The 24,645-nt window shown below is 38.8% G+C and overlaps 1 protein-coding gene across 19 annotated transcripts in view; it reads right to left on the reverse strand.

Annotated features, from left to right (window-relative positions):
• The window catches only part of MARK3 (microtubule affinity regulating kinase 3), a 62,440-nt gene that overhangs the window by 17,183 nt on the left and 20,612 nt on the right, over positions 1 to 24,645 (reverse strand). For 10 of the 19 annotated variants that reach the window (XM_071426372.1, XM_071426368.1, XM_071426377.1 and 7 more), the window contains 12 exons: positions 19,191 to 19,239; positions 18,411 to 18,476; positions 15,841 to 15,911; positions 10,619 to 10,675; positions 9,487 to 9,723; positions 9,261 to 9,380; positions 8,472 to 8,571; positions 8,114 to 8,226; positions 7,221 to 7,374; positions 5,544 to 5,761; positions 934 to 1,011; positions 170 to 273 (listed from right to left, as the gene is read on the reverse strand). In XM_071426372.1, the coding sequence (XP_071282473.1) occupies positions 170 to 273; positions 934 to 1,011; positions 5,544 to 5,761; positions 7,221 to 7,374; positions 8,114 to 8,226; positions 8,472 to 8,571; positions 9,261 to 9,380; positions 9,487 to 9,723; positions 10,619 to 10,675; positions 15,841 to 15,911; positions 18,411 to 18,476; positions 19,191 to 19,239 (1,367 nt within the window). The remainder of the gene's footprint in view (positions 1 to 169; positions 274 to 933; positions 1,012 to 5,543; positions 5,762 to 7,220; positions 7,375 to 8,113; positions 8,227 to 8,471; positions 8,572 to 9,260; positions 9,381 to 9,486; positions 9,724 to 10,618; positions 10,676 to 15,840; positions 15,912 to 18,410; positions 18,477 to 19,190; positions 19,240 to 24,645) is intronic. The other 9 variants (XM_071426384.1, XM_071426382.1, XM_071426379.1 and 6 more) reach the window with 1 other exon arrangement.

A 24,645-nucleotide genomic window follows, 5' to 3' on the forward strand; every position in this document is an offset into this window, starting at 1 on the left:
AAGAAAACCCAAGCCCCAACATACTTACAGGTGCTCCATAACCAAAGATCTGTACTCACCTTTCATCATGAATTACATTAGAATACCACTTATTTTAAAATAAGGCATTAGAATTTCTTTGGAAAGGTGAAGACAAGTGACATACACCATAGGAAGACATTTCATATACCTGTTCTCCTTGCCATTTTGTATCACTGAATGCCTATCAGCAGTGGTTCTTTCACTACAAACATAAGTGTTGCGCCGTGTCATTGCTCCAGGGGTAGTATTATTCTACAATTAAAAAACATAGGTTTGTTATTCCCCACAGAAGGCTTTTCTGAGGTTAGTCTGCATATAACTGAAGGCTTTTTACTTAATGCTAGTTCTACACAGCTCTAAAACTTACAATAATGAAATAACTTAATATACAAACTCCATCTAGTATTTGTAAGGAATATTGCAATCAGAAAAATAATTCTAACAAGTTGTTCTTGTATTTCATACTGATGGCTCAAAATTAATATTCCTTAAAGGTTTTAATTACAAATGTTCTGCATTACAAATTCTCAGTATATACAGCATTCTTCTACATCTGCATAGCCTGTGTCTTTATAACCTATTTTTGAAATACTTTACCACTTGTAGCTTGGAGAATTTTCCTTTAAGTTAAAATCATACCCTTAAACAAGATAGGAAAAGCAAAGACTTAACAAACAAATGTGGTAAAATTCAGTGGGAAGGTAAACATGGACTTTTAAATATTAAGATACTATGAAACACTAGACAAGTTTTAAAAACAGGGAAGAATAAGAGACAAATTGCAGAGAATTTTAGTACGACAATTTTTAAAAATACACATTTCAATGCAAGCATAATACATTGAGGACAAGAGAACCAGGGGGACTTAAACTACAGACCTTACTTTAGAGGGGAGAAAAGAAATAGAATTACTTTGCCTCTGTCTTTACAGAGAAAGAGGGTGGAGATATGCCCAAGTTGGCGGTCAATTTTCCAGGAACGACTGAGAAGCTATAGGTAATTCACAGATAACAGAATTATAAAGAGTTAGATGCAATTACTGTAGGAAAAGCAGGGTGGTCCAGACAAACATGCACCCCCAGGTCGTAGAGGAAGTAAAAGCTGGCAAGCCTTTGTATTTTTTTCTCCCCACCCCAAGAACAAAACACAGGAAACTGCAAATGGTTGAAAAAGTAGAAAAAAATCTTTCAACGTTTTCTTTAAAGAAAAGGATCACGGGGCAAAGCAGGAAGCAAAAAAGGCTATAAACTTCAAACATCACTGCTGGGGAAAGTCTTGGAGGAGGTCAGCTTAAGGGAATGACTGGTCAGCACCTGGATAAGCACATGTTGAGTAAGAAGGGCCACTAAGAATCAGGCAGGGGACTTCATGCTCAACTAACCTTTTGGAGCTCTTTGAAGAATTATGCTATGACGGACAAGGGAAACTCAGCAGATTTTAAAAATAGCATTAAGAAAAGGTTTCGCATAAACGGTCACAGGAGAGAATCATGGCAAGAAGGATTAAAAAAAAAGAAAGGAAAAACTAGTTCAAGCACAAAAGCAGAGTAGCCAAACCTTTTTTGTTTCCGAACCTGAAATAAAACTGTTAAAGTGGAGTATTCCCAATAAATACCAAAAGCTCCTCCAGTGCCTTAAGGCAAAATATCTGCTATGTAGGGAGTCTCAAGCAACACATTCCCTGAGCTATTTAACCTTGAAGCCATCTTGTCTAAGGGACTGCTGACCTGTTTGTTACACAGCTTTTTACACAAATGTACAGTGCACAACCTCCTGGTGTTAAAAAGTACAAAGACAAAGGATATTTTAGATTGGCAGAACAATTAATTAACATGTTAGATGCATGCAGCTGTCTAAAGGGTTCTCAAGTATTCTTCACTATAGTCCTTAGGGATAAACATGTGGCAAGTGTCACATGCCTTCCTGACCCTTTCCTTGTCCTTTCCTCCTTATACATCACTTGTCTTCATATACATTTATTTATTTTAAAAAACCCGACCACCAATTCTTCCACTCTGACATTTATCACTGTATAAACTCCTCTCTCTTTACTAAGCATGCCAGCAATGAAAGCTGTGCACCTAAGGTGAAGTTTTGTTTATCTGCTCTTGGGAAGCCACACTTTGCAGGACACTTCATGCAGGCCTGACAAACCAATGGTACAGCAAAATATTGCTTATTAGTATTTGCAGATCATTTTGTTCCTGAACATACTAGAGGATGAAGCACCTAAAACATCCAACACTGCTCTTCTGGTGGGAAATAAGCAAAATAATCAGTGGCTTCCTTCTTTCCACCTGCTCCCTTTGAACATGAAATGTTGGTTTCCCTTGAGAAAACACCACATAACATTACAATGTATTGTCATGTGGCACATCTGGAAAGACAAGACTGCAATCTCTGTGCTGGACCAGACTTTTAAGACTATGCATTTTCAGGTTTGGGAGTTTTGGTATTCATATCTGAAATCAGAGGACTGCAAGGACAGGCTCTCCCAGCTCATTCTGAAATGCAAAGATGGAAGCATCAGTATACATTTTTTCCTGTTTGACTCAGATTTCAGAGGTCAGAGGAAGAGATTAAGCACTTCAAAGTTTCAAATTTCAGTTTTGGCAAGAATAGTCTTGGTATTGAGGCCTTTACACTTTCTAGTGTATGACCTTTCACGATTCATCAAGGAAGCTCTTCAGCTGTGACTTTTTGTTCAGCCAATCTCCAGACTGTTAATCTCTGGACTTGACTAAACAGCACAGGTGCACAGCACTGGAAACTGGTGAGAGCAGCCTTCCCTGATGGAATGACAACCCCCAGGCTCAGGGGTAGTGCCTAAGTTCATCTTCATGGCATTGTGTGCCTTCTTTGCAGGAGGAGCTGACACAGCCCAGCACATGTTGAGACTTGTGAGCACATGCACAAGGTCCAGTCAGAGCACAAAGGATGAATCTGTGCTACAGAGTCCTCCTCTTTTCCTAGAGAGAGTCTTGTGTGCACTGCTCAGACAGGCTATTTCCTATTAAGAGACACCAGGGGAAGGACTGATGGAAAACTTTCATATAAAGCTTCTGACTTACAGCAGTGAACCAATGTATTTAGTTAAGAGCACTAGTATGGTTTTTGGTCCTGGATAATTTTTCAAAGGTAACACCTATTCTCCTATTTCAGTTTTCTCAAAGCTATTCTAAGGGTTCTGGGACAGCTTTATTACAACACTGAGAAAAAAATCCGAAGCTCTAAGAAACAAAAAAGGAATTATTAAGACACAGATATATCAGTTCCTGCTAACTATCCAATGTCTGTAGCAGGTTTTCATTATTAATTTGGTATTTGCCCAAATAGCTTGAAGATTTTTGATCTGTACTTGTTCAGCTTGCAGAACAATTTTGTTTACAAGAGTTTAAACACTCTTATCAACTTTAGAAGTACAGCTTGGAGCCCCTCACTCCAGTCCCAGACTCAGCTATCTGCTCTCCAAGCACAACTCTTATCCTCAAGTGCAGGCTTTTATGCTTTGTTACTCAATAACAGCAGCACACATCTGACTAAGGGTCTCCAGCAAGGACTGGTTCCACTGCTTTTGCTTTTGTTCTGTGAAAATTCTGATTGTTTTTATAGGATATTTTTACATCTCTTCAGTGCTTTTCCATCATATTACAGATTTCAGGACTTCAGTGCTCAGTAAAACAGAAACTCTCTTCACCTTAAACTTTTTTCAACCTCAGGACAATATGGTAACTCCTGTATTTTTTTTCCTTCTGGATGCATGCCAACACTGTAAGAAACAGAATTCCCTACTCAGCTGCAGGAAATGACTAAAAACTCATTTTTTGAGTGCTTCCCTTCACTCCCAACAACCAGAAAGCCAAAGTGTCATCTTTGCAGTCTTTTGCAGGGGAGAGAAAAAGGAAAAGGAAAAAAACGAGTTTGAACTGTCTGGTGTGAAGAGCTATAAACAGAGACAATTTTAAACACTAATTATTGAGTGACAACATAAGTCTGATTTCCTGTTTACCACCTGGTCACACTGCTAGTAAAAGATCAGCTGGACCAGTTGCACACTGAGTCAGGGAAGCATTGAATGGTTATGAGCTGAAATTTTGTTTCAGGTACAGGGGTAAGAAATTTGAAATAAGCCTACCGGAATAAATCCCCAATATTTGGGAGTGGCACAGAATAGCAGATGAAAAGCTACTGAATGTAAAGTCTGTTGTAACTGTGACACAAATCTTTTGAACAAGGCACCATACAATACCAAGTGAAGTCCAAAGTAGGACAAAAACTGATTTGTGTATCCTACCATTTTGAGATTCAATAGCTAAGAACTGTCTTTTAAGAGAAAACCAAATCTGAATGGTTTCTGGACTGATCAAGGACAAAGGGAAACTGTGGAGGACCACAAAAATAAAAAAGGGTTCCCCAAAATCCTGAATTCTCATTCACATTTATGAATAACAGCTGCTACAGTAGAAAATGTGTTTTTCCAAGGAAACTCTTGGGCTGATATCCTTGAGCCAACTCACTACTAGCCACTGAGTCAACTGACAATACAGGGGCAATGAAGTAAACCAAATTTCATTTCACTTCTTTTGCTTCAGACTGTCCTGCAGCCTAGGAAGTTATGTTCTCATTTGCTGTAAGTAATGGTGCTAATTATTGTGACCAAAGGAACTGTGACAGCTTTGTGGGATGAGTTAAAAAAACCAAAAGTTCTGTTGCAAGTTGAACAAATTGAATAAAGGACTGGGAATTTTTTTCTTCTGAAAAGAAGGAAGTTTTTCAATACAAAATCCCAAAGTTTTAGAAATTAACTGTCACATGACTGAAGCATTATGTGAAAACAGATTTCCAACTTTGCCTTTGAGGGAGGAACCACAGAGAACACAAGTTAAAGCCAAAATGAACAAAGGATTTTCTTTCTTTTGGCACGCTGCCTGTTGCTAAACCATGAACATTTACTACTTTTGCTCCTTTGTATGTTTTTATTGTTGTTGTTGTGGTTTAGAGGCAGGTGGGGGAAGCCCACAAGGACAAAAGCCAGGAACACTCCTTTTGAATACAGGCTGAAATACATCTTTAAAGAGTTTTTAGAACTACATTTCTTTGATATTCTTAACAACATAACTATGACTTAAAATAGTAATGTTTGAGGACAAAGATTAGGTGGCTCCTTATACACATGAAACTATAAAACAGGATAACAAAAATAGAGATTTCATTCTTCTGTACAGAGGCCACAGAGGAGTGGTTGGTATCAGGAGTAACATAACTACCTTTTCCTGCTTTACTTTTTCTTAATACCCAACTCATGTCTGTTTACCAAGAGCTACTAATGCTAATTATGAATACTGACTACTTCAAGACTATTAAGAGGTAAAGTGAATAGCTGACATTGCAAGGGAAAAAATACCTACATTTACTCTTGATAAATGAAAAGTAAAATCAGCACCACTGATAAATCACATATTTAACACTTTTTTACACCTCGAAAAAAATTTAAGGTTTTGATAAATAAACATTTCTACTTACACTAGGGACAGCTGAACTTTTCTTACGTTCAGGAATATCAGCCTTATTGGGATTGCTGGCATTCCCAAGCATTGGGCTAGCTGGTGCAATTCCTCTTCCTGCAACAGCACTACTGCTGGATTTTCTTGACTGAATTCCTTCCTCTTTGAGGTCACTGTCTGTAGTACTAGTCTGGCTTCTTTTAGGATATGCCACTACTGAGGGGATGGATGGTCCAGCTTAAAAAACAAACAAAAGAAACAGGAAAAGGATTTTTCTTCTCAGAAGTTCAGTGACTATTTTTTATCACAATGGAAATGTATTCAGGAGAACCAACACAGTTAACACTGGGAACCAGAGATGCAAAAAGATAATTAAATTATTGAAATAGATGTATTTCAGGAAACAGTAGAACATTGTGAAAAACAAAAACCTTGTAAGGTGAACATACAACTTGATTTCCATGAAAGTTCCAAGAATTTCATTAAGGTTTCTCATTTGGCTTGCTAGAAAAATGCTTTAGAGACATCTTAAAGACACTTAACAAGTAACTGACTCATTCAAACCAGAGCATCCCTCATTAGCACAGAGCTGCCATGTGCTGCTCAAGCCAATTTCCTGAGACAGGCAGGTGGTGACACAGCCCTGGTGGCTGCTGCTCGGTGCTCCTGCACCAGTGGCAGTGGCTCAGCCTCCCACGTGTGCCAGGAACACAAAACTGCTCCCACACCTGAGAATGAGGAAGTCCCTTCAACAGTGCCAGGCTCCCTCTTGCTTTAAGAGCCTTCTTCAGACTGGGTGAAGTCTGTGGGGTGTCAGGATTGTGTTACTGACATCTCACACCTCTGAAGAGGATACATCATGTTACATCAACTTCTTAGTTAAATGTTTTAATAAGAATGAATCAAAAAGTGTATGTATGTATATACACAGACAGAAAAAATACATTTAAATGCATAAACATATAAATATATAATATGTAGCTAAAACATGTTTTACAAGTATCAAAACCCTCAGTAACTGGCATCCCAGTAGACTGCCCAAGCAAAGGAACCTCTGAGTGCAGAGAAAGCTCATGAAAGGAATCCCAGTTTAGGCAAAGTGTCTGAGCAGGAGGATGTTTAAGACATCTAGAAAATCCTAATCTACTACATTGCACTCTCATTAAGCAGAAAAGTTGTAAGTTTGTCAGAGTCATTGTTCTTTAGAAATTAAATTCCTGGGGGACAACCAAGTGACACTAGCCTCAGGAAACAGGAAACCAGAAATATTGGCAAACTGACATTTCTTCAAGTTTTAGACACAAGCTGACCTACTAGTGTCAAAAGAAAACAAAAGCTGAACAGACATACAAGAGGATGGGGGAGGAGTGCTGTGCTTTTCATGAAAAAGGGGGTTGCAACATTCTCTTCAATTTGTGTAACAAGATTTTGCCAGCACAGTCAGGAATTTATGGGACAACACAAGGCAGAACAAGAGAATTAAGTTGGTGTATTCAGTGTTCCCCTAAAAGCTCTTTTGAAAGCTTTATAACAAAACCAATTTAAAAAATCAATTATTCACTAAAATATTTAACCACCATGCTATGAACTATGCTGTTGTCATCCTCCTTACACTTGGGGGATGGAGACAAATCCAGAAACTGAGCAGAACTGGAAGCCACTGTACCCTGCAAGGCTGAAAATGAGAGAAGCTCACCGTGATCACTGTACCGCCGCTGCTTCTGGCTGGAAGATATGCTTCTCTGAACTTTGTGATGAGGAGATTGTCCAGTGCTATTATTAAGATCACTACTTGGCCTAACTTTGGCAAGTGAAAGGTTGCTGCTGGAGCTTGAGTCACTTGCATCCAACTACAATACAAACGAGAGTATGAAAACGAGAAGTTCAGACAAAACAAATTAAAGCATCCACCACATTCTGGGAGCAGGAACAGGGGGGTGGAAGGTGGCTCTGCTACATGGGAAATTACTGATGGCATGGGCAGCTGCTTAGAGGTCCCACCCTCTTTAAGGTTGTTGCACAACTGTCTTAGGTAAAACTCAGTAGAATTTGCAGCTCCTCAAAGGATAATCAGTAAAGAAAATCCATTTGTCCTTTCAGAACTCCCCCCTTAGAGTTCTCCAGGGTTTTAACAGGAAGAGAGGATATACTTTGTAGAGGCCACCACACCAACTCCTCCAGCAGAGGAACCAAGAGCAGCTTACTGATGCTGAGCCCTCTCAGCATTGCATGGAAAGGTAATGTACAATGCAAGAACTCTTTCAGGTTGGTCAGTCCTGCTCCTTGGTTCTCCTAAAATAGTTACAGCTGGCACATTCACACCTGAGCTCCTAGACAAGCCAGGACAGTAACTGCTGAGCAAACAGGGCAGTTCTGGAGAGCCTAAAGGAAAGAGTTCACTGGCTCAAAATCAGGTGAGAACAAATTTGCTTAATTTGGACTGCTGATGAGTAGAACAACATAACTTAAAATGCAATGGATTTTTGTGCAGGAATGCAATGCCTACAGTAACTGACTTAATTTTTGCTTCTAACTCTGCTAAGGACACTTTCTGATTTGCTTCTTTGCAGTTTTAAGAATGGTACTTACCTCTGATGACTTCCTTCCTAGCAGTAAGTATGTAGCTGTGATTTCATCATACTTCATTTTACTAAGGGATTCTTGAATTTCTTCTTGAGAATATCCCATTCCTACCATAATATCTAAAACCAAGCAGACATTTTGTAAGTAACTGAAACTCTGATGTTCAGGCTGGCTGAGTGTTCAAGAGAAAGGATTAAAACAGAATTATTAATTTTGAGAACATAAACCTGATCAAGTATCAGTTTCAAAGGACTAGTTACTTTTTCCAAATGTCAAACAAATACAGAGTGGTGATGGAGGAAAAAAAAAAAAACCCTCCCACATCATGCAAGCAGTATTGTGGTTCTGGGAAGTACTCAATTACCTATTCTTTTCTGGTCCGAGATGTCTAGTTCTGGTTCAACAAAAGGTTTAAGTTCATCCTCCTCATGCCCTGCATTGATCCACCTGTCCTTCATAATTTGCTATGGAAAAAAAAAAAGTTTTGTTAGTACAGTACACTCAGCAGCAAAGAAATCAAGCTGTGAGAAGAACTTCTTTATACAACAAACACTAAGGTCTTTCCTAGTTTTTATTTTTCAGAACTTTTCCAGCTTTGCTCCAGTGAGGAGAATCAACTACACACATCAAGCCAAGCTTCTCCCCACAGTCAGCTGAATTCCAGCTCACAGCAGAGAGCCAAAAGCCTGCAATGCAGACCAGGAGCAATGTGACAACTTTGACATGGCTTGGAATTCCAAACTCCACCAACAGAATTCCATGGAAGCCCTGTTTTAGTCTTTACTCCTCCAAGAGGGTACCAAAGGCAACTACAAGAGCCAATATCTCCAGCTCACAACTGAGAATGTGGAAAACAATGTGGTGGATCATCCATTAATTAATTAATTAATTAATGCATTAATGCATTAATGAATCCACAAGCTAACTGCCAAGAAAAGTTATATGACATGGAAAGTGTTGTGACACACTGAATTTGAAAGTAACTGGAGTCAGGTGTATTACAACCCCAGTAAAAAATATCTTTGAAGAGTCATGTGCTTTCATCAGCAATCCCACCTCCACCCCAAATATGCACAGGAACAGGGTGGAAATAATAAATTACACCTCAAAAATGCACTTTGCAAAATTTGATGCACCTCATTTGTGCAGTTACCTCTAGAGTGCCTCTTTTTGTTGGGTTTAGCACCAGGAAACGTTTGAGGAGGTTTTCACAGTCTGTGGACATGTAGAAAGGAATCCTGTATTTTCCCCTTAGCACTCTTTCTCTAAGTTCCTTGGCAACAGAACAAGAACAGACAGTAAGTTGTAAGCAGCAAGTCACTTTAAATATTAGATAAAATATTAGATAAACATGGCCAACATAGTCCACAAAAAGCTACCTTTAAGTTCTGTCCATCGAAGGGAAGAGATCCACTCACGAGAGTATAAAGAATAACACCTAAACTCCAAACATCTACTTCAGGTCCATCATATTTCTTCCCTTGAAAGAGCTCTGGAGCAGCATATGGTGGGCTGCCACAAAAGGTGTCCAGTTTATTTCCAACTGTAAACTCATTGCTAAAACCAAAGTCAGCTATTTTAATGTTCATATCTGCATCTAGCAATAGATTTTCAGCCTGGAAGAGAAAGAATGGTTTGTAGATTAATAAAATACTTGATTTAAAATGCTGTTGGTTGCTTTCACTCTTTCTTAAAAGGCAAGAAGCTGAAATATCCATTAACATTCCTTTCCTTGCAAAGGTGTGCTTTAGTCAATTATTAGCATGTCCTGTTTTAAAAATTTCTGTACAATGGCTTCAGACTATGGGAGCTGTTTCACTCCCCAAGAACCTGTTACCATGTTTTTCTCCACAGAAATGTATCTTACATTTTGATCTATTCAGATGAAAATAAGATATAATCTCACTATCCATATACTTATTAGCATGGTATTCTTGCAGTAGTTTGGTAATAAAAATTATCTTTAAAGTGCTTTCAAGTGTTCTTTTTTTTTAATGGTGGTATTGGTTTTTGCTTTTTTTAAGTTACAAAGCTATGACAAGTTGAACAAATTATGTAGCAGTACTATTAATATAAAAGGCACAGTTAAAAGAAGAGATAGGCTGTTTCATGCCAAGCTACAAAGAAGCCATACTTCAGTTTCATTATCACTACTGGTAATTCATTCTGTTCAACATCAATTCTTGTCATATCTCTACCAAACTACCACTTTAAAAAAAAAAAAGATTTCTCAGCTAACACTGACCTGCATCAGATCTGAATGCGACCACTGGGGGAGAGGTTATCTTTCAGCAGCCATTAAATGTTTGCATTTAAAAGCTTTATAAATCCTCTTCCTTTTACTTAAACTGGTTCTAAGCTGCAAATATTTCTCAAGACTCACTATAACATATGTAAATAAATAAATAAATCAGAAAGCTCAGTATAAACTGTATTTTATAAACAATAAAGGTCACACCCACAGGTACAGAAGCTGACACACATACAGTGCACACACTTTTTCCTACTCACCTTGAGATCTCTGTGAACAATATGCTTTTGATGGCAATACTGCACTGCAGATACTATCTGGATAGAAAACAAGCCAAATTATGTAAGTGACATCTCAAAGAAGCAGGAGCTTTAATTAAAGATTTCAACATTTATTACTGAAGTTGACATGAAGTTATCCACTCAGAGCTACATAACCAACTCCTACAGTGACCAGTATATTTGGGAAAAAGCTGCTGAATAACTTCAATGTTATTTGATCTATTTGCTTTCTCCTATACTTGAACCAGGATTTTGTTTTTCCTGTGGGGCTAATTATAGACCAGTAGAAGCAATGACTTTCAGAAAGGTTACTGAAGTATTTCCATTCCAATACTGTATACAGCTATAAAAGCTTTCCCCCTAGACTGAGGTTTTCCAGGCCCTCTCCAAAGGTGGTTTTTCATGCCATGCCAGAGAGAAAAGGATAAGAAATGGGCTTTGATTACTTGAGAAACTACTGGGAAACAGCCTGTTTGTCCAAATTTATGCAATGAGAAGCAACTAGGCATGTGACAGAGATCTGCTGTCTAAGTGCATATGGTTATGTGTATTTTGTATACCACAGAAAGCTCAATGGAAAAACTCTCTTGTGTCTCTCAAGTGTAATGGAATAATTTCTTCCATGATAATTTCCAAATATCATAAAGATTTTCCTGCTTTATATAGCAAACCAAATAAGCTATTTACACAGTGCAGTGTCATAGTACATTGCTTTTCAGAGTCATAAGCATTGCTGCAGAAATTCACATGTATGGAAAAGCTGGATAAAGTATTATTCTTACATGACCACAAATGCAGTCAAATGCATTTTGTCATGCATGCATGGTCAGAATTGAGGCAGATGGTATGACTTGTTAAAATAAGTGGAACTGCACATAAAAATAGTAACTACATTTAAATAAATATATTTTCAGTCTTCATTCAAGAGTAAGAAGACTTCCCCAGCAGAAAGATGAGGTAGCATTACTGTTACAAGAAAATAACTCCTGATCTGATCACCAGTTTAGTGTAAGGATCCCTTGTACTGGTGAAGGAGCAAAGGTTCTCTCCCTCAGCATTTAGAGCACATGAAAGTTTTTGGTAGGTTCTTGGTAGGTCAAATAACTGATGCACCAGTAAGTTTTGTATTTGAAACTTAAGCACCAAAGTGATCTTTGTGCCCTGTAATGTTGAATCACTCCCATGCAAAATGTCACCTTAGACACCAAGCAGACGGTGGAAAGCTGAAGCACTATTTCCATTCCCTACACCTTCATTCTGGTTTGGCTTTTTCCTTTATATGCTGGTTCCCTCTTTCAGACTCCAAGTTCAGCTTTTTCCAGTTACTGAAACTGCCAAAGTGCTCCCATGCCACCACTTGTCTCCTCCTTTTGGTTTCCCTTCCTTTTCTCTCTGCTACCATTACCTCAGCCCCAGTCACAAGCTCGCTCTGCAGGGGCTTCCAGTGCTGCCAGCATGACAAACACCTCAGGCTTTATTCAGGATTGCAGAGACACAGCACTACCACCACTCACTCACTCCTGAGCTGCTTTATTGTGCCTGCCTAAGAGCAGAAGGCTGAGCAGATGATCAATCAGCAGCTTCCTTTGGAGATGCTTTTGAACTCCTCTGCACTGCAACAGGATGGCACAGAGACTGCAGAAGTGAGTCCAATCCATGTGAAGTGAAATAATCAAATGTGTAGGACATTAATAATTGAAGAACATAACTGAATGAAAAATAGCACAAGGCATGGCTGCTTCAGACTGAAACCTTTGTCTTCCAGCTTCCATCACTGTTTCCATTGACAGCTCCCTCACTTCCTAACCTTCTTGTGTGAGGAATTTTCTGACACTTGGCAGGTGAAGAGAAGGGGAGAAAAAGCATCTGAGCTTTTTGCTAGAAGTAACAATTGGAACACTGAAAAACCTTTCTAAAGAGTGATTTCAAAAATCTGTATAAATACAGGTTTTGAAGAAGTTCTCTCTAGGCAGAAGAACCATTCTCTAAAAGGATAAAATGACAAAAGGATGAATGACCTCTCAAGGCCCCTTCCACACTGCTAAGAGTATTCTGTTGCTTTACTAGAACACACCAATAAGATCTATTTTGTAGATTTTATAATTTTCTAAGATCTGTTCTAACATCTATCAGCATTAAGAATTCTAAACTGTTTCAGCAGGGAAACAGTGAGAACACTGAAAAAGGCCAGATCTCATAGCTTGCAGAAAAGACAGGGAATTAACACACACAAATTTAACAAGACTTGCTGCTCTGCATCAGATTTTTTTGTGGAAAAAGGATGAAACTGAACCAGAACTGCCTGGAAGAAGAATAAGGTGACATTAAGAATGCAAAACATTCTCAATTTGAATTTCTCACACATGGCTACACAAAAGGAGTTTGAAATGGAGAACTGTATAGCATAGTTGTATTCTTAGACTTTGTACCTTCTCCTGTGTTCCTTGTCAAGTGCAACTGAAATAATATGATTACTGTCTTTTATATTCTCTTTTCCTGCTAAAAACCTTACATATGTTTAACAAAATCGACTAAAACCCATTTTTTTAAATCTTAAACAAGCAAAGAAGGGAGAATTACTGAATCCTGCTCTTTGCCTGCTAGAGAGGAAGTGTCTCCTCAGACAAAACACAAGTGTTTGATCCAGAAATCACATCTACTGGAAGAAGAAACATGATCTGAAAACAAGATATAATACAATCTATTGTAAGAACTCAATACCATGGCACAACTGTTTCTTCAGTTTAGAAAGAGCTGCTGTCTGCTAAAACAGTTAAGAAATTAAAAAAAAAGACTATTATGTCACAAGTCTCTATCTAACAGAGAACAGCTGCACTGCATCAGATAAAAGGTCTGCAGAGTGCATTCTTCCTCCAACAATGACCAAAAGTCATACAAAGCTATTCCAGGACTACAGTAAGGTGAAATGAATAGTTTCATGACCTGTGAACCCAGCAAGATCTAATTTCCTTGTTTCCTTTGACACTGTCCCTCAGGCTGAGCTTTAGCATCTAATAAAATGCCAAGCTCTGATCAAAGTTACCTGACTTTCATCCAGCATGAATGCTTTTCTCTCTAGCTTAGCCCAATCAGCTTGTGCTACAGTTTCTCTCCTCTGCTTATTTCCAGGCTTCTCTCTTTTTTCCCAGGAACTGAGGCTTTTGAAGCTTTCAAGAACCTCCCTTCTTTGAGATCAAGGTCCTCTAAAACTGGTTGAGCTCAGCAGCCAGGAAATCAGCTGTTGGGGGAGGACAGAGCACAGCTGTCTGCACCAGGAGACTTACATGAAAAAACTGAAAAGTGTATTCCAGTACATACAAGTGAGGCCATCTATATACGTTTATAAACAGCATTTATTCTACTGAAATACAAAAAAAAACCCCAACAAACCAACTCAAAAAATCAGGCTGAGAGTACATAAACCCAATTCTTGATAGATCAAACACTCAGTTCAGCAGGTAACTCCCTTGTAAATTCTTTTCCTCCACATTTCTTTTTAAAAATGAAGCTACATATCTCCTCTACTACCCACATTATCCCATAAAATTAAGCACTAAGGGTACCTGTAAAACATGTTTGACCTGTTTCTGTATGTTTTTACTTAAAGGGGAGTAAAATTGTTAGGAAAAAAAGGTATTTATTGAAGAAACATGTAATTTTAATGTAATTACTGCAAGATCTTTTTCCACATAGTTCCTGATGAAAGAAATTGAGGACTGAGAGCAAAGAGTCTATCAGCAGAAGTTTCCAATATTCACATGTGAGAGAGAACAGTCAATCCTCTCAAGTCACTCTGAAGCTCTTCAAGTGACATTACAAAGGCAACAGGCAGGGCTTTAGAAGAGAGGGCTGAAGTGGGAATGGCTGTTTCACATCCCACCACTCCTACTGCCAACACAGCACAGAAGCACAAACCAGAAACCTTCAATCACAAAGAAAAACTCTCTACCTACCAAATATAAAAGTGAAGGCAGCAGCTTTAAAAAGACACATGAGAGTGTTGAAGAGTGAGAAAAGTTTTCCTTACTGTCAAGCTGGATAACTCCAGTAATCACAAATGAAGAAGATGAAGATGGGGAGATGAAGTCTACAGCTGCTTTTGCGTTGTTTTGTTTGTTTGGTGGTGGTGGTTTTGGTGTGGGTTTTTTCCCCCAGAAGATTAAAAAGGGTAAATACAAGATTTATTAGGATGAGAGAAAACAAAGCAAAATAATTAATTTGGTTCCTGGAAGTCTCATATCTTACATCAAATTTCTATTATGCATGGCTATACTTAAGAAGTGAAACCATCAGAGCCTCCCCTTCCAAAAGGGCAACATCACTGCCCTGATCCAGCAGTTCCAAACCCCTACATACCATTCAAAAAACCACTCTTGTCCCTACTCATGTCCCTACTCATTATTTTCAAGTGTCATTAAGCTGGAGCATAATCTTGACATTTATTATTTGTCACAACATTACTGAGGCTATCCAAGTGACCAAAGGGAATAGGCATTTACAAATTTCAGCAGAGGAGCAGAAAAAAGGGTGTAAGACTGGTCAGATCTGAAACTCCAGATGCTACAAGAGCAGACATTTGGATTTGAATTAGTTATGTAAAAATATCTGGTTTTGTTCAGTACAGCTTGACTGTAGAATGGAAATGCTTTTTGCAGATCAATGAAATTCCAACACCTTGGCAGGGCTAGCTTATCCATCATAAAGAAAGCTAAACTAACAAGTCTAGACATTACTTTTCTGTCATTTTTTAGAACAACTATTAAACAGTATCTTCTCATGTAAGCAGATGAATGTGAATGGATCCCTACTACATGCACTGTCTGTAGTTTGAAACAGGTCTGTTAGTAGCCTGCTACATTTGAACAACTTCCAAAATGTTACAGACCTGCTGAGCTAAGGACATATGAAATCAGCCCAGAGGAAATGCATTTTGGAATGGAATACACTTCCAAACCAAGCAGTCTCTGTGTTCTGGCACTCTTGGACACCCTGGCACTCAGCACTAAGGAAACAGCACCACTGAACAGACTCTGACTCCTTCAAAGTACTGCTGTGACATAAGATTTTTCTAACTCAGAGCTACAAGCCCACAACATGCTGAACGCTGCTGTAAGTCAAATGCAAAGGACAGCTGTTTTACTCATTTCACCATTAAAAACAGGGGTGAGGGGAAAGCTGACATATAGGAATGTTACACATACCTGTCTAAATTTAGCTCTAGCCTCCTTTTCCTTCATTCTTCCATGTGCAACCAGATAGTCAAACACCTCCCCTACAATTCAATAACAAGATACATTAATGCCAATTTCAGAATGTAGAGATTCTTCTCCAGCAGTTGCCCACAGCAGCTTCACTGGAATTACTGTACTTCAAGTTTATGATTACAGGACAGCTCAAGAGAACAAGGCACAACTGCTGTGCAATTTACTACACCATCATCTCTTTTACAAGAAAATAATGAGTGACTGGATATACACAAAGGAAACCATTTCCTTCCAATTACTTAGGATAGAAACTGAGCAGCATACTTCTGTTTTGTAAACAAAGATGACATCTACCCCTTCACAGACTTTCTCACCAGAGTTTCTTTTGCTTCAGAAAGCAAAAGTTTCATATATGAGAACAATTAATGATATTTGTAAATGTAAATGTAAAAAATACCAACGCTAGAATTTTAATTTGTGCATGTGTATAAAATGGTTCTAAACAAAATCAAAACCTTAGCTTTAACCTAGGCTTGGAAGAGGTACCCACAAGGAAGGTCAAGAATGAGCACAGCAGGACACACTGATAAATCCCTCACACAACCATCATACCTGTGAAACACACAGAACAAGGCCACTGTTCTACAGCTGTGGATGACCAAAGATTACTAAAGATCTACTGTTTTTCAGCTTTTCCCCTCTTTAATCAATGCAGTCATTTTAGAGCACATCAATACAGACTACAATGTCTGAGCTTTAGGTGCAGGCCACTGGCCCATGAAACACTGACATGTTTGTGAAAGCATGGGAGATTTTCTCTACTAAAAACCAACAGTCATGTACGTAAGAACTACAAACACAGAATAATAGCACAGTTTTTGAAAATCCTCACTAGTATGCAAAAACCATAAAATCAGAAGTGGTTCAAATATTTAAACATGCCCTACTGAGCAAGGAAACATGCTTTTGTAGACAGCCACCGCACAAGGGAAGAGCTGAGTAATATATTTATTTTTTTAAAAGACACAACTCCACCAGATTGCAATAAAAAAAAGGGAGTCACACTGCAGGAAAAGCAACCACTGAGCCATCTGAGGGAATGTCAGGACATCCCATAAAATAGTCTTCCCTCTGCAGTGCATTCTGTAATCCTCAACTCAGGTAACTCTCCCAGCTGTATTTCATGGCTGTTTCTTAAAAAACCTTGAAGCAGCAAACCTGAACACTTCTTCATAAATCAGGGAAAAAGACACCAGGGAAAGAACTATCCCCAATTTATGTGAAGTGTTGCAGCTGTAGCAATAATGTCTTTCATCCTGCAGCCAGAGTTCATGTGCAACATGATGACCTCTACCTTGACAAAGAGCAAACAGGGAAGCTGATGCCTGCCACTGTGCTTGCCAGCCATTCCTGTCTTGCACAGCATGGCACATCAACAGGTACAGCTCTTGGCCTTTGAGACCAGTACAGTACTTACCTCTCCCTGATCATCCCAGGAACGGTCCTCACTCCTTCAGAGAACCACTGGCCTTTCTACCTCCTAGAAGCCAATCACTAGATGGCAATAAGACTTCACTTTTAAGTCTAGTACTATCAAACAACACAGAGTTGTCTCTCCAAACACCTGTACTAGTCAATATTTTAATGGGATAATGCCCACTCTGTTCCTGTTTGAGCAAACCTTGGCTGAGCATTCAGGAAGCTGCTGGAAGAAAAGACAGGTGGGTAGAGAATCTTGCTTTAGTTGTAGCAATTCATTCAACTTCACATAATCTAATGTAACAGTCTGAATTCAACACTGATTTTCTCTGAAAAAAGTCTATCTCCTTCCTGCCCCTAAAGAAAAGCCCCAACTGTTTGAGATTCCTACATGCTGGTGCTCCAGGGTCACACTGACAAGCTGAGTGATATTAAGTTCTAGCCAGCAAGGAGTAACTTAAGCCTGAATACCTTAATTCTGGCTCTGGTGAAAATATCTGACACTGCACAAAGTGCATTTTTCCATCCCCTGTAGAATCAGGAAGAGCATTTAAGCTCCTTCTAAAATGGCATAAGGCTAAGCCTAACAATTCATGACAGTAGAAGGCCTGTGATTAAGATATGTAAGATGTCATCAACATCTAAAAACAGAAGTTGCAGCGCTCATGCTTTTGAAAGCAACAATTAAAGAAACACAGAAATATTTCATCTGAACATGATTTCACCAAATATCTTATACAAAATAGGACACCAGAGGTAGGGAACTGAATACAGTAAATTGAGAACATTAGTATTTGTTATGGGCAGGAACAATCAGTGGCTGAGAAAAGATTCCCAGTTAATTTGAGTTGTGAAAAAAAAGCAAATGTTACTAAGTTGTAGTGAATTTAGAAGCTGGTTTTACAAGTTACATGAATTATTTATGTTGACAAAACAAGTCCCAGTGAATATTAAAGATTTTGCTTAATATTTTACACTACCTTGACATAAATATTTGCTGAAAAAGAAAGCAAAACTTTCAAGAAAACAAGTGCTTTCTCTCACTTGGCAATCTGCTCAGTGTGTCACTGCAGAAAAGAGGTACTTACCCCCACTTGCATATTCCATTATTAAATAGAGAGTTTTTTCAGTTTCAATGACTTCAAATAGCTTCACTAGAAAAGAAAGACATTTAGTCATCAGTTAACTAGCTGCAGAAGCATTATGTTAACACCCCACAGAATTCTGTGAGAGAAAAATGCCCAAACTGTTTGCCTGCCACTTGATAATATCAGACTATTTACTCTAAAGAAGCTTTCTGTCCAATGCTCCTAAGTAGAAAATACTATAACACATTTGGTCAACTCATACAGAACAACATATTCTCAAGAACCAATACTTTGCTTCTTTTACATGGGAACATAACTAAACCAAGCAGAACATGCACAGATTTGAGCATCAGCAATAGCCACACATGTGCACTGAACTGACACATGTGGTGACAAATCAGTTACCAGCCTGCTGACAGTCCCATAGGAGTACCACATCATTTAAATGTACAAACTTGAAAAAATTCTTGACCACTTCTTGGTTTTGGTGTATATGTTAATTTTTAATGAGAACCTGAGTTCAGTCAAAGATCAATACTATATTCAAAAGGAGAAAATTTATCAGTTAGCTATGCAAATAACAGTTCTGTGCAATGGGATCACAATGTTTATTTTATTTTTTTAAACACACAGTTCTGAAATACCAGTTATTACTGCTATCTTAGAGTAAATTCACACTCCAGTGCAAAATAATCTTTTAAACTCATGCCACAGCAATCTTAACAGTGAAAAAGCTAAAATTTCTCCAGAGATGGAAATAATGTGAAAGAAACAAGATACCTATATTTGGATGATTTAAGATCTTCATTATTCTTACTTCTCTAAAGAGCTGAAATAAACATAAAACGTGAAATAAGTTAATGAAATCACTAACAAACAGCCATTCTCCTTAAAGACTGAAGACTTTGATATAGTCATTTAAACAGAAAGAGCAAACATTATTAAACATTATCAATGTAGTTCATGAAATAAGCACTTTTTGAAAGGAAGAGTTAAATGCCTGCTTAACACCCCTCCCAAGCAAATCAACACTCCAAAACCTGCAAACACCCAAGAAGAACTCTAGACAGCTCAGGAAAGAAGTGACCTTAGCCCTGTGGTTTGCAGATTTTTGGGGTCAGAAGAGCACTGTGAGCCCATGCAGCTTCCTGCTGACCAGCACATCTCACACATCTTTCACTCCCTTCACAAAAAGCACAGCTCCAAATTCTTGTGAATCCCCACCAGAACACCTTCAGAAGACCACTGCAGTATGAATTCAGCATTCTTCAGAACTTTGTTAAAGCCCAAGAACTACTGTGCTACAACAGCAGCTCACAGGTGAAAAATCAGCTGTTTATATTGTGCAAAAACCATGGTATCCACCTACACCAGCAAGGAGCAAGTTCTAAGGAGAGAAGGGAAGACAAGGCCACCCCTGAGCCCTTCAGAAGCATTGCTGCAAGGCAACTGAGGCACAGCTCCCCTGACTCACCCCCAGGCACAGCCTGGTCAGTGCAGCACCCTGCATGTACTGGCCTAAGTTAACAGGGCAGAACACAAATGGTGCTTTCCTCACCCCATCTGCTGCTTCCCTTCCTGCAAGCACTGCTGTTAACCCTGACTGACACACAAGGTACAGGAATTATTTAACAAAAATATCTCACAAAACACACAATTTCCCATATAAAATCACTCCATCTCTAGCTCACCCCAGCAGGATGGTGGTGAGGGACAACTGCCCATTTCAAGCTGCAGGATGACATTATATCCCCTGCCCTAAATCCAGAGATTGTAAGGATACTGTCATGTTTCATGTCCTGTGTATCCCTCCCCCACTGCCAATACTTGTGTGAAGAGGGCTGTAATTGAGTAACTATTTCTGAAGATTTCAACTTTGCCTGTCACACAGAGCAAACTCTGTCCTTCTGCAACTTAATGAAAATATGGAGTGACATTTAACAAACTAGAAATGAAAGCAAAGTCATGACTAAACAGTTGTAAATTATTTTCACCTCTCTTCTGCAAAAGACTATTGTAAGATAACACAAATTCATAACCATAATACTAAAAATGCCACAGGTGGTGTTTCTGCACTATAAAACATTGCTTTGAACAAAGCTGGTAAATAGCAGATTAATGAAAAGCAGTTCCAAGATAAAATATTATTACAAAAAAAACCCGTGAAGCATAAATACTCTTGTTTTCAGAAAAGCAAAGAATTCTCTTTTTATGCACAACACTACATGGCAGCCAGGTGTGCAGCTGTTCTCCCTCTGCAGCTCACCCATGCCAGCCCAAGACTCCAGAGGGCTGATGTTCTTCAGTGTCAATTATTCTCTAACAGCATGCTTCAAAAAGTGGGAGTAATCAAGAGGTTTTATTAGATACCTAACACAAATTTCTACTGGAATATCAATAACCTAACATCATACTGAACTTCGTGTAGAGACACTGAAGCAGAATAGAAGTCCACAGCTCCAAGCGAATGCAGACATAAGAAAAAACCCAAGAGTTTTGTAAATACAGGATAGGGATAACAGCATAGTTAATTACAGTAAGGAAAAAAAAAAAAAGTGGTGCTGGAAGATTTGGCTCAGGTCAGATGTCAGATAAAGTGAAGAAATTTGGTATGCCTACACCTATTAGTAACAACTCAAAAACTTGTAAGTGTATTTACTCAGTAATACCAAAGAAAAAGTGAAACTTTGTAATAAAAAAAAAAAAGGTGAAACATTAGAAATAAACAGAAATAAACCAAATAGTCAACAAAACAAAATCCTTGTGCCTTTGTGATTTTTAATACAAGAAAATGCAAGGGGTGGGTTTTCAATAAATCTATAGGACAAATTCACAATTTGGAGGGCAGCTGTTCAAACCATTCTCTGCTTTCTGATATTTCAGAATCACAGAATTTCTGCAAATGCCAACATCTGGGGAGCAATCCTCACTGCACTGCCCTGGAGACCTCCCTGCTACAGCACCAGCTGGGACTGGCACACGACCTGAACAGAGAAAAACCAAACAGTTTTCCAAATGCTTTTGATTATCTTGTTACCCAGGTCTGTGCCTGGGTAGATGACTTTGCTAGATGACAAGCTGCTCAAGTGAAATCATGATTGATTGATCAGGTAAATTACTGGCCATGCAAAATAGTTTCAAAACCTCTGTGCACACGTTTTCTTTATCCTCTAGAGAGGTAAAATTGCCTTCTTTTCTTTTTTAAACTATGTTATTTCTGGAGCTTTTTCATATGTAATCAGACAGGGTAGAATACATCAGACTCTCTCTTGATCATCAGGAATTTAAAAGCAGCTGAATCTATAGCTATTTTTTTCTTGCTTTTCATTCATTTCAGCTAAACTGGTGTATAATATATTCTGAATACTCCATTAATACTTTTAATCACAGCTTATATAACGGAAAGGCTCTTATCAGTTTTTACAATTTCAAAAAGAGTTGGATTAATTCACTCTCAATTGGTATCTGAAATCTTCCACCCCCAATACCCAGATAAAGCCTACTGGGTCAGACCTTCACCAAAACACTGGTCCACAAAATAACTACCCTGCTTTACTAACCCAAATGAAGCATGTCAAAAAGCAGCTTCTACTTCATGAGCCATTTGTTCAAGTGGGTGACTAGGAACAAGCTCTTTTAAAAAACAGACTATTTCTGCCTCAGAGGAAATTAAAAATAAAAATACTTGAGAATAGGATACAACCACCACCAAACTGTAATTTTAGTTAGATAAATGCACTTTAGATCATGCACCCTTAGTCAGTTTATCTGTTGTATGTCATATTTTGACAAAGATGGGGATATCTGGCGAAATAGATATATTTTCTATAAATTCCTGACATTGTAATATGTATTATAGTCTATTTCTGATAGAGGAATAAAATGTACACATCATACAACTTTCCCAAAGTATGCTGGATAAAGGTTTTACAGATTTTGTTATTTGCATCAGCTTCTGGGAGATGACCTAGTAACTATCATCACACAATAAAATTCATTGCAAACAGCCAGGTATGATAAAACCTCACACCTCTGAGGTTCCCTGCCCACAGGAACACAGAACAAGGTGTAATATCAGAAAATGTAACACGAGGGTTCTCAATACAGAAACTTATTTTCTTAGTATTAGGAAATTACTTGTCATAATGAAACCATAAAGGCACACAAACAACTGAAAACAGTTCTCATCAGTTTAATTTCTAATACTGAGATCCAAAACTACTCCCAGCTTGTTGAACAGCTCATTTTCCGTCAACAGGAGCTCTACAAACGTTTCCAGGCAAAGACAAACATCCTTAGTCTGCCAAACAAATGGCTTTCAGCTTTGTTGTGGTCTGGTCCTTTGAGTGCAAGCCATGTCAGATACAGGAAAAGAATGCCATTTAATTAATGCTGTGAGCTAAAAAACTGAATAAAAAAACCCCAACGAACCAGTGATGGAAGCTGGTTCTTTTAGGTTAACTCTCTTTGAACACAGCAAAAGACAGACTAGAAGTGCTCCCACAGTAGTTATCACAAGACTGTAACAAATTATTTTAAAAATACTGAAAAAGTTTGCTAAAAAGTGAGTCAGTGCCAGCTGCAGAGCACCAATCCCTCCTGGTCACCTTGTCCTTTAAAGGAGGAGGCTTTTCACAGGATGCTGTCCCAAGCCAGCTCAAGCCTGACCTGTGTATGAGGCTTCTCCTGGTAACTGCTCACTGAAATATGCCCTACATCTAATAAAGAATCTCAAGCAAAAAGCCTTTACACAATACAAGTTTGCCTCAAACTAAGCACAACTTGGAAACAGAAAGGGATACACATTACAAACAGAAGAGCCTGAGCATTTAAAATTCTCATACTTTTCTTGAAGTTCTTAAAACACTGATTGACCCATGGTCAGAAAGGACATGAACCATGTTAAAATTGATGTTTAAGAACACTTAAATGCTTTAACAATAAGTATTGCCCAAGTAAGTGGCAAAACATCTGCACATAATGAACAAAAATATTTGGCTGAGGAGCCAAGTTCTAAAACAGGAAAATGAGAAATGATTTAGTGCTATTACATGGGCTTACTAAAAAAAAACCCTTGCATATAATAGCATTGGTAAATCAAAGGAAAAAAAAAAACCCAAACTGTTTTATTTTTTGTCTAGGAGGAAGTGAACTCTGTAGCATCAGCACTTGTTTGCAGTGAGACCAAGATCCACTGGAATTGCACACCCAAGTCCATTTGTGGAGAACAGTGATTATGACTAACACTGCCAGCATGGGAAAAAACCTCTAAGAATTCCCTTTTCTTTCAAAGCAGGGAAGTACCAGTTACAGCTTCCTCTTCACCAAGCAAGAGCAGCAGAGCAGTAATTAGGTCCTAAAACAACAGTAAGGAGTAGCTGCATGTGGCTGCCACAGAACTTCCTCAGCAGCAGAGCAGAAACCCGACCCTTCAGAGCTGTGCTGCTGAGTGTCAGCACAGAGCTGTCAGGGAGGGCATACCAAGAATTACTGCTCCGGAAAGCAAAGCCTGTCCCTAACAAGGTTAACTTCTTCCTGGCAGCTGAAGTATCGATGTGCAAGATGGAACACAAAGAAACCAGAACTGGCGGCCTTTAATCACCATTTGTTTCCCCACCTAAGGATGACTCGGGCATGCAGCTACACCGCAGCTGAGACGCTGTACACCACACCCTCTTCTGGGCACAGCCCTTCCCTCCCCACCATACCTCAAATATTTTATCTCTCTCTGCAGAAGTGCAAGATCAGAAGCACTTCCATCTGAGCTTCCCCCGCATGCACAGGTCCTGTGTGCAGCTGGCTCCAAAGGCACCGGGGCTGCGGCGCTGGGGGAAGGGGCAAAGGCTTGCAACGTGAAAAGCCTTGGTCAGGCAAAGCTGGCAAGTTGGATGTTGGGCATTCACCCTGCTTCCTATGGCAAGCAGGAATTTAATTTTAATACAGATGCTTTCAGTTTTTGAATTAAAAACTGATACGCCGTACTAAATTCTTTTTGTGCTCGTATAACAAATGAGCTTAGAGATGAGAGCACATTTGCAATTTCACTCCATAAATTTGATCTGATATCTGCCCTGCTATTTGGTACTATTCTTCCAGATTCCCAGGTAAGAAATCCAGTGGTACACAAGATCACACTACAAATCACACTTCATAATCTAATTTTATAAATTGTAAATAAAAATTAAATTACAACAGAGATGGAGCCGTGAGTGGACACTGAGCCAGCTGAAACCCA

Source organism: Agelaius tricolor, unplaced genomic scaffold (genome assembly GCF_023055355.1).
Source record: "Agelaius tricolor isolate 1412-34295 unplaced genomic scaffold, bAgeTri1.0.p SCAF_5, whole genome shotgun sequence".
Taxonomy (NCBI): domain Eukaryota; kingdom Metazoa; phylum Chordata; class Aves; order Passeriformes; family Icteridae; genus Agelaius; species Agelaius tricolor.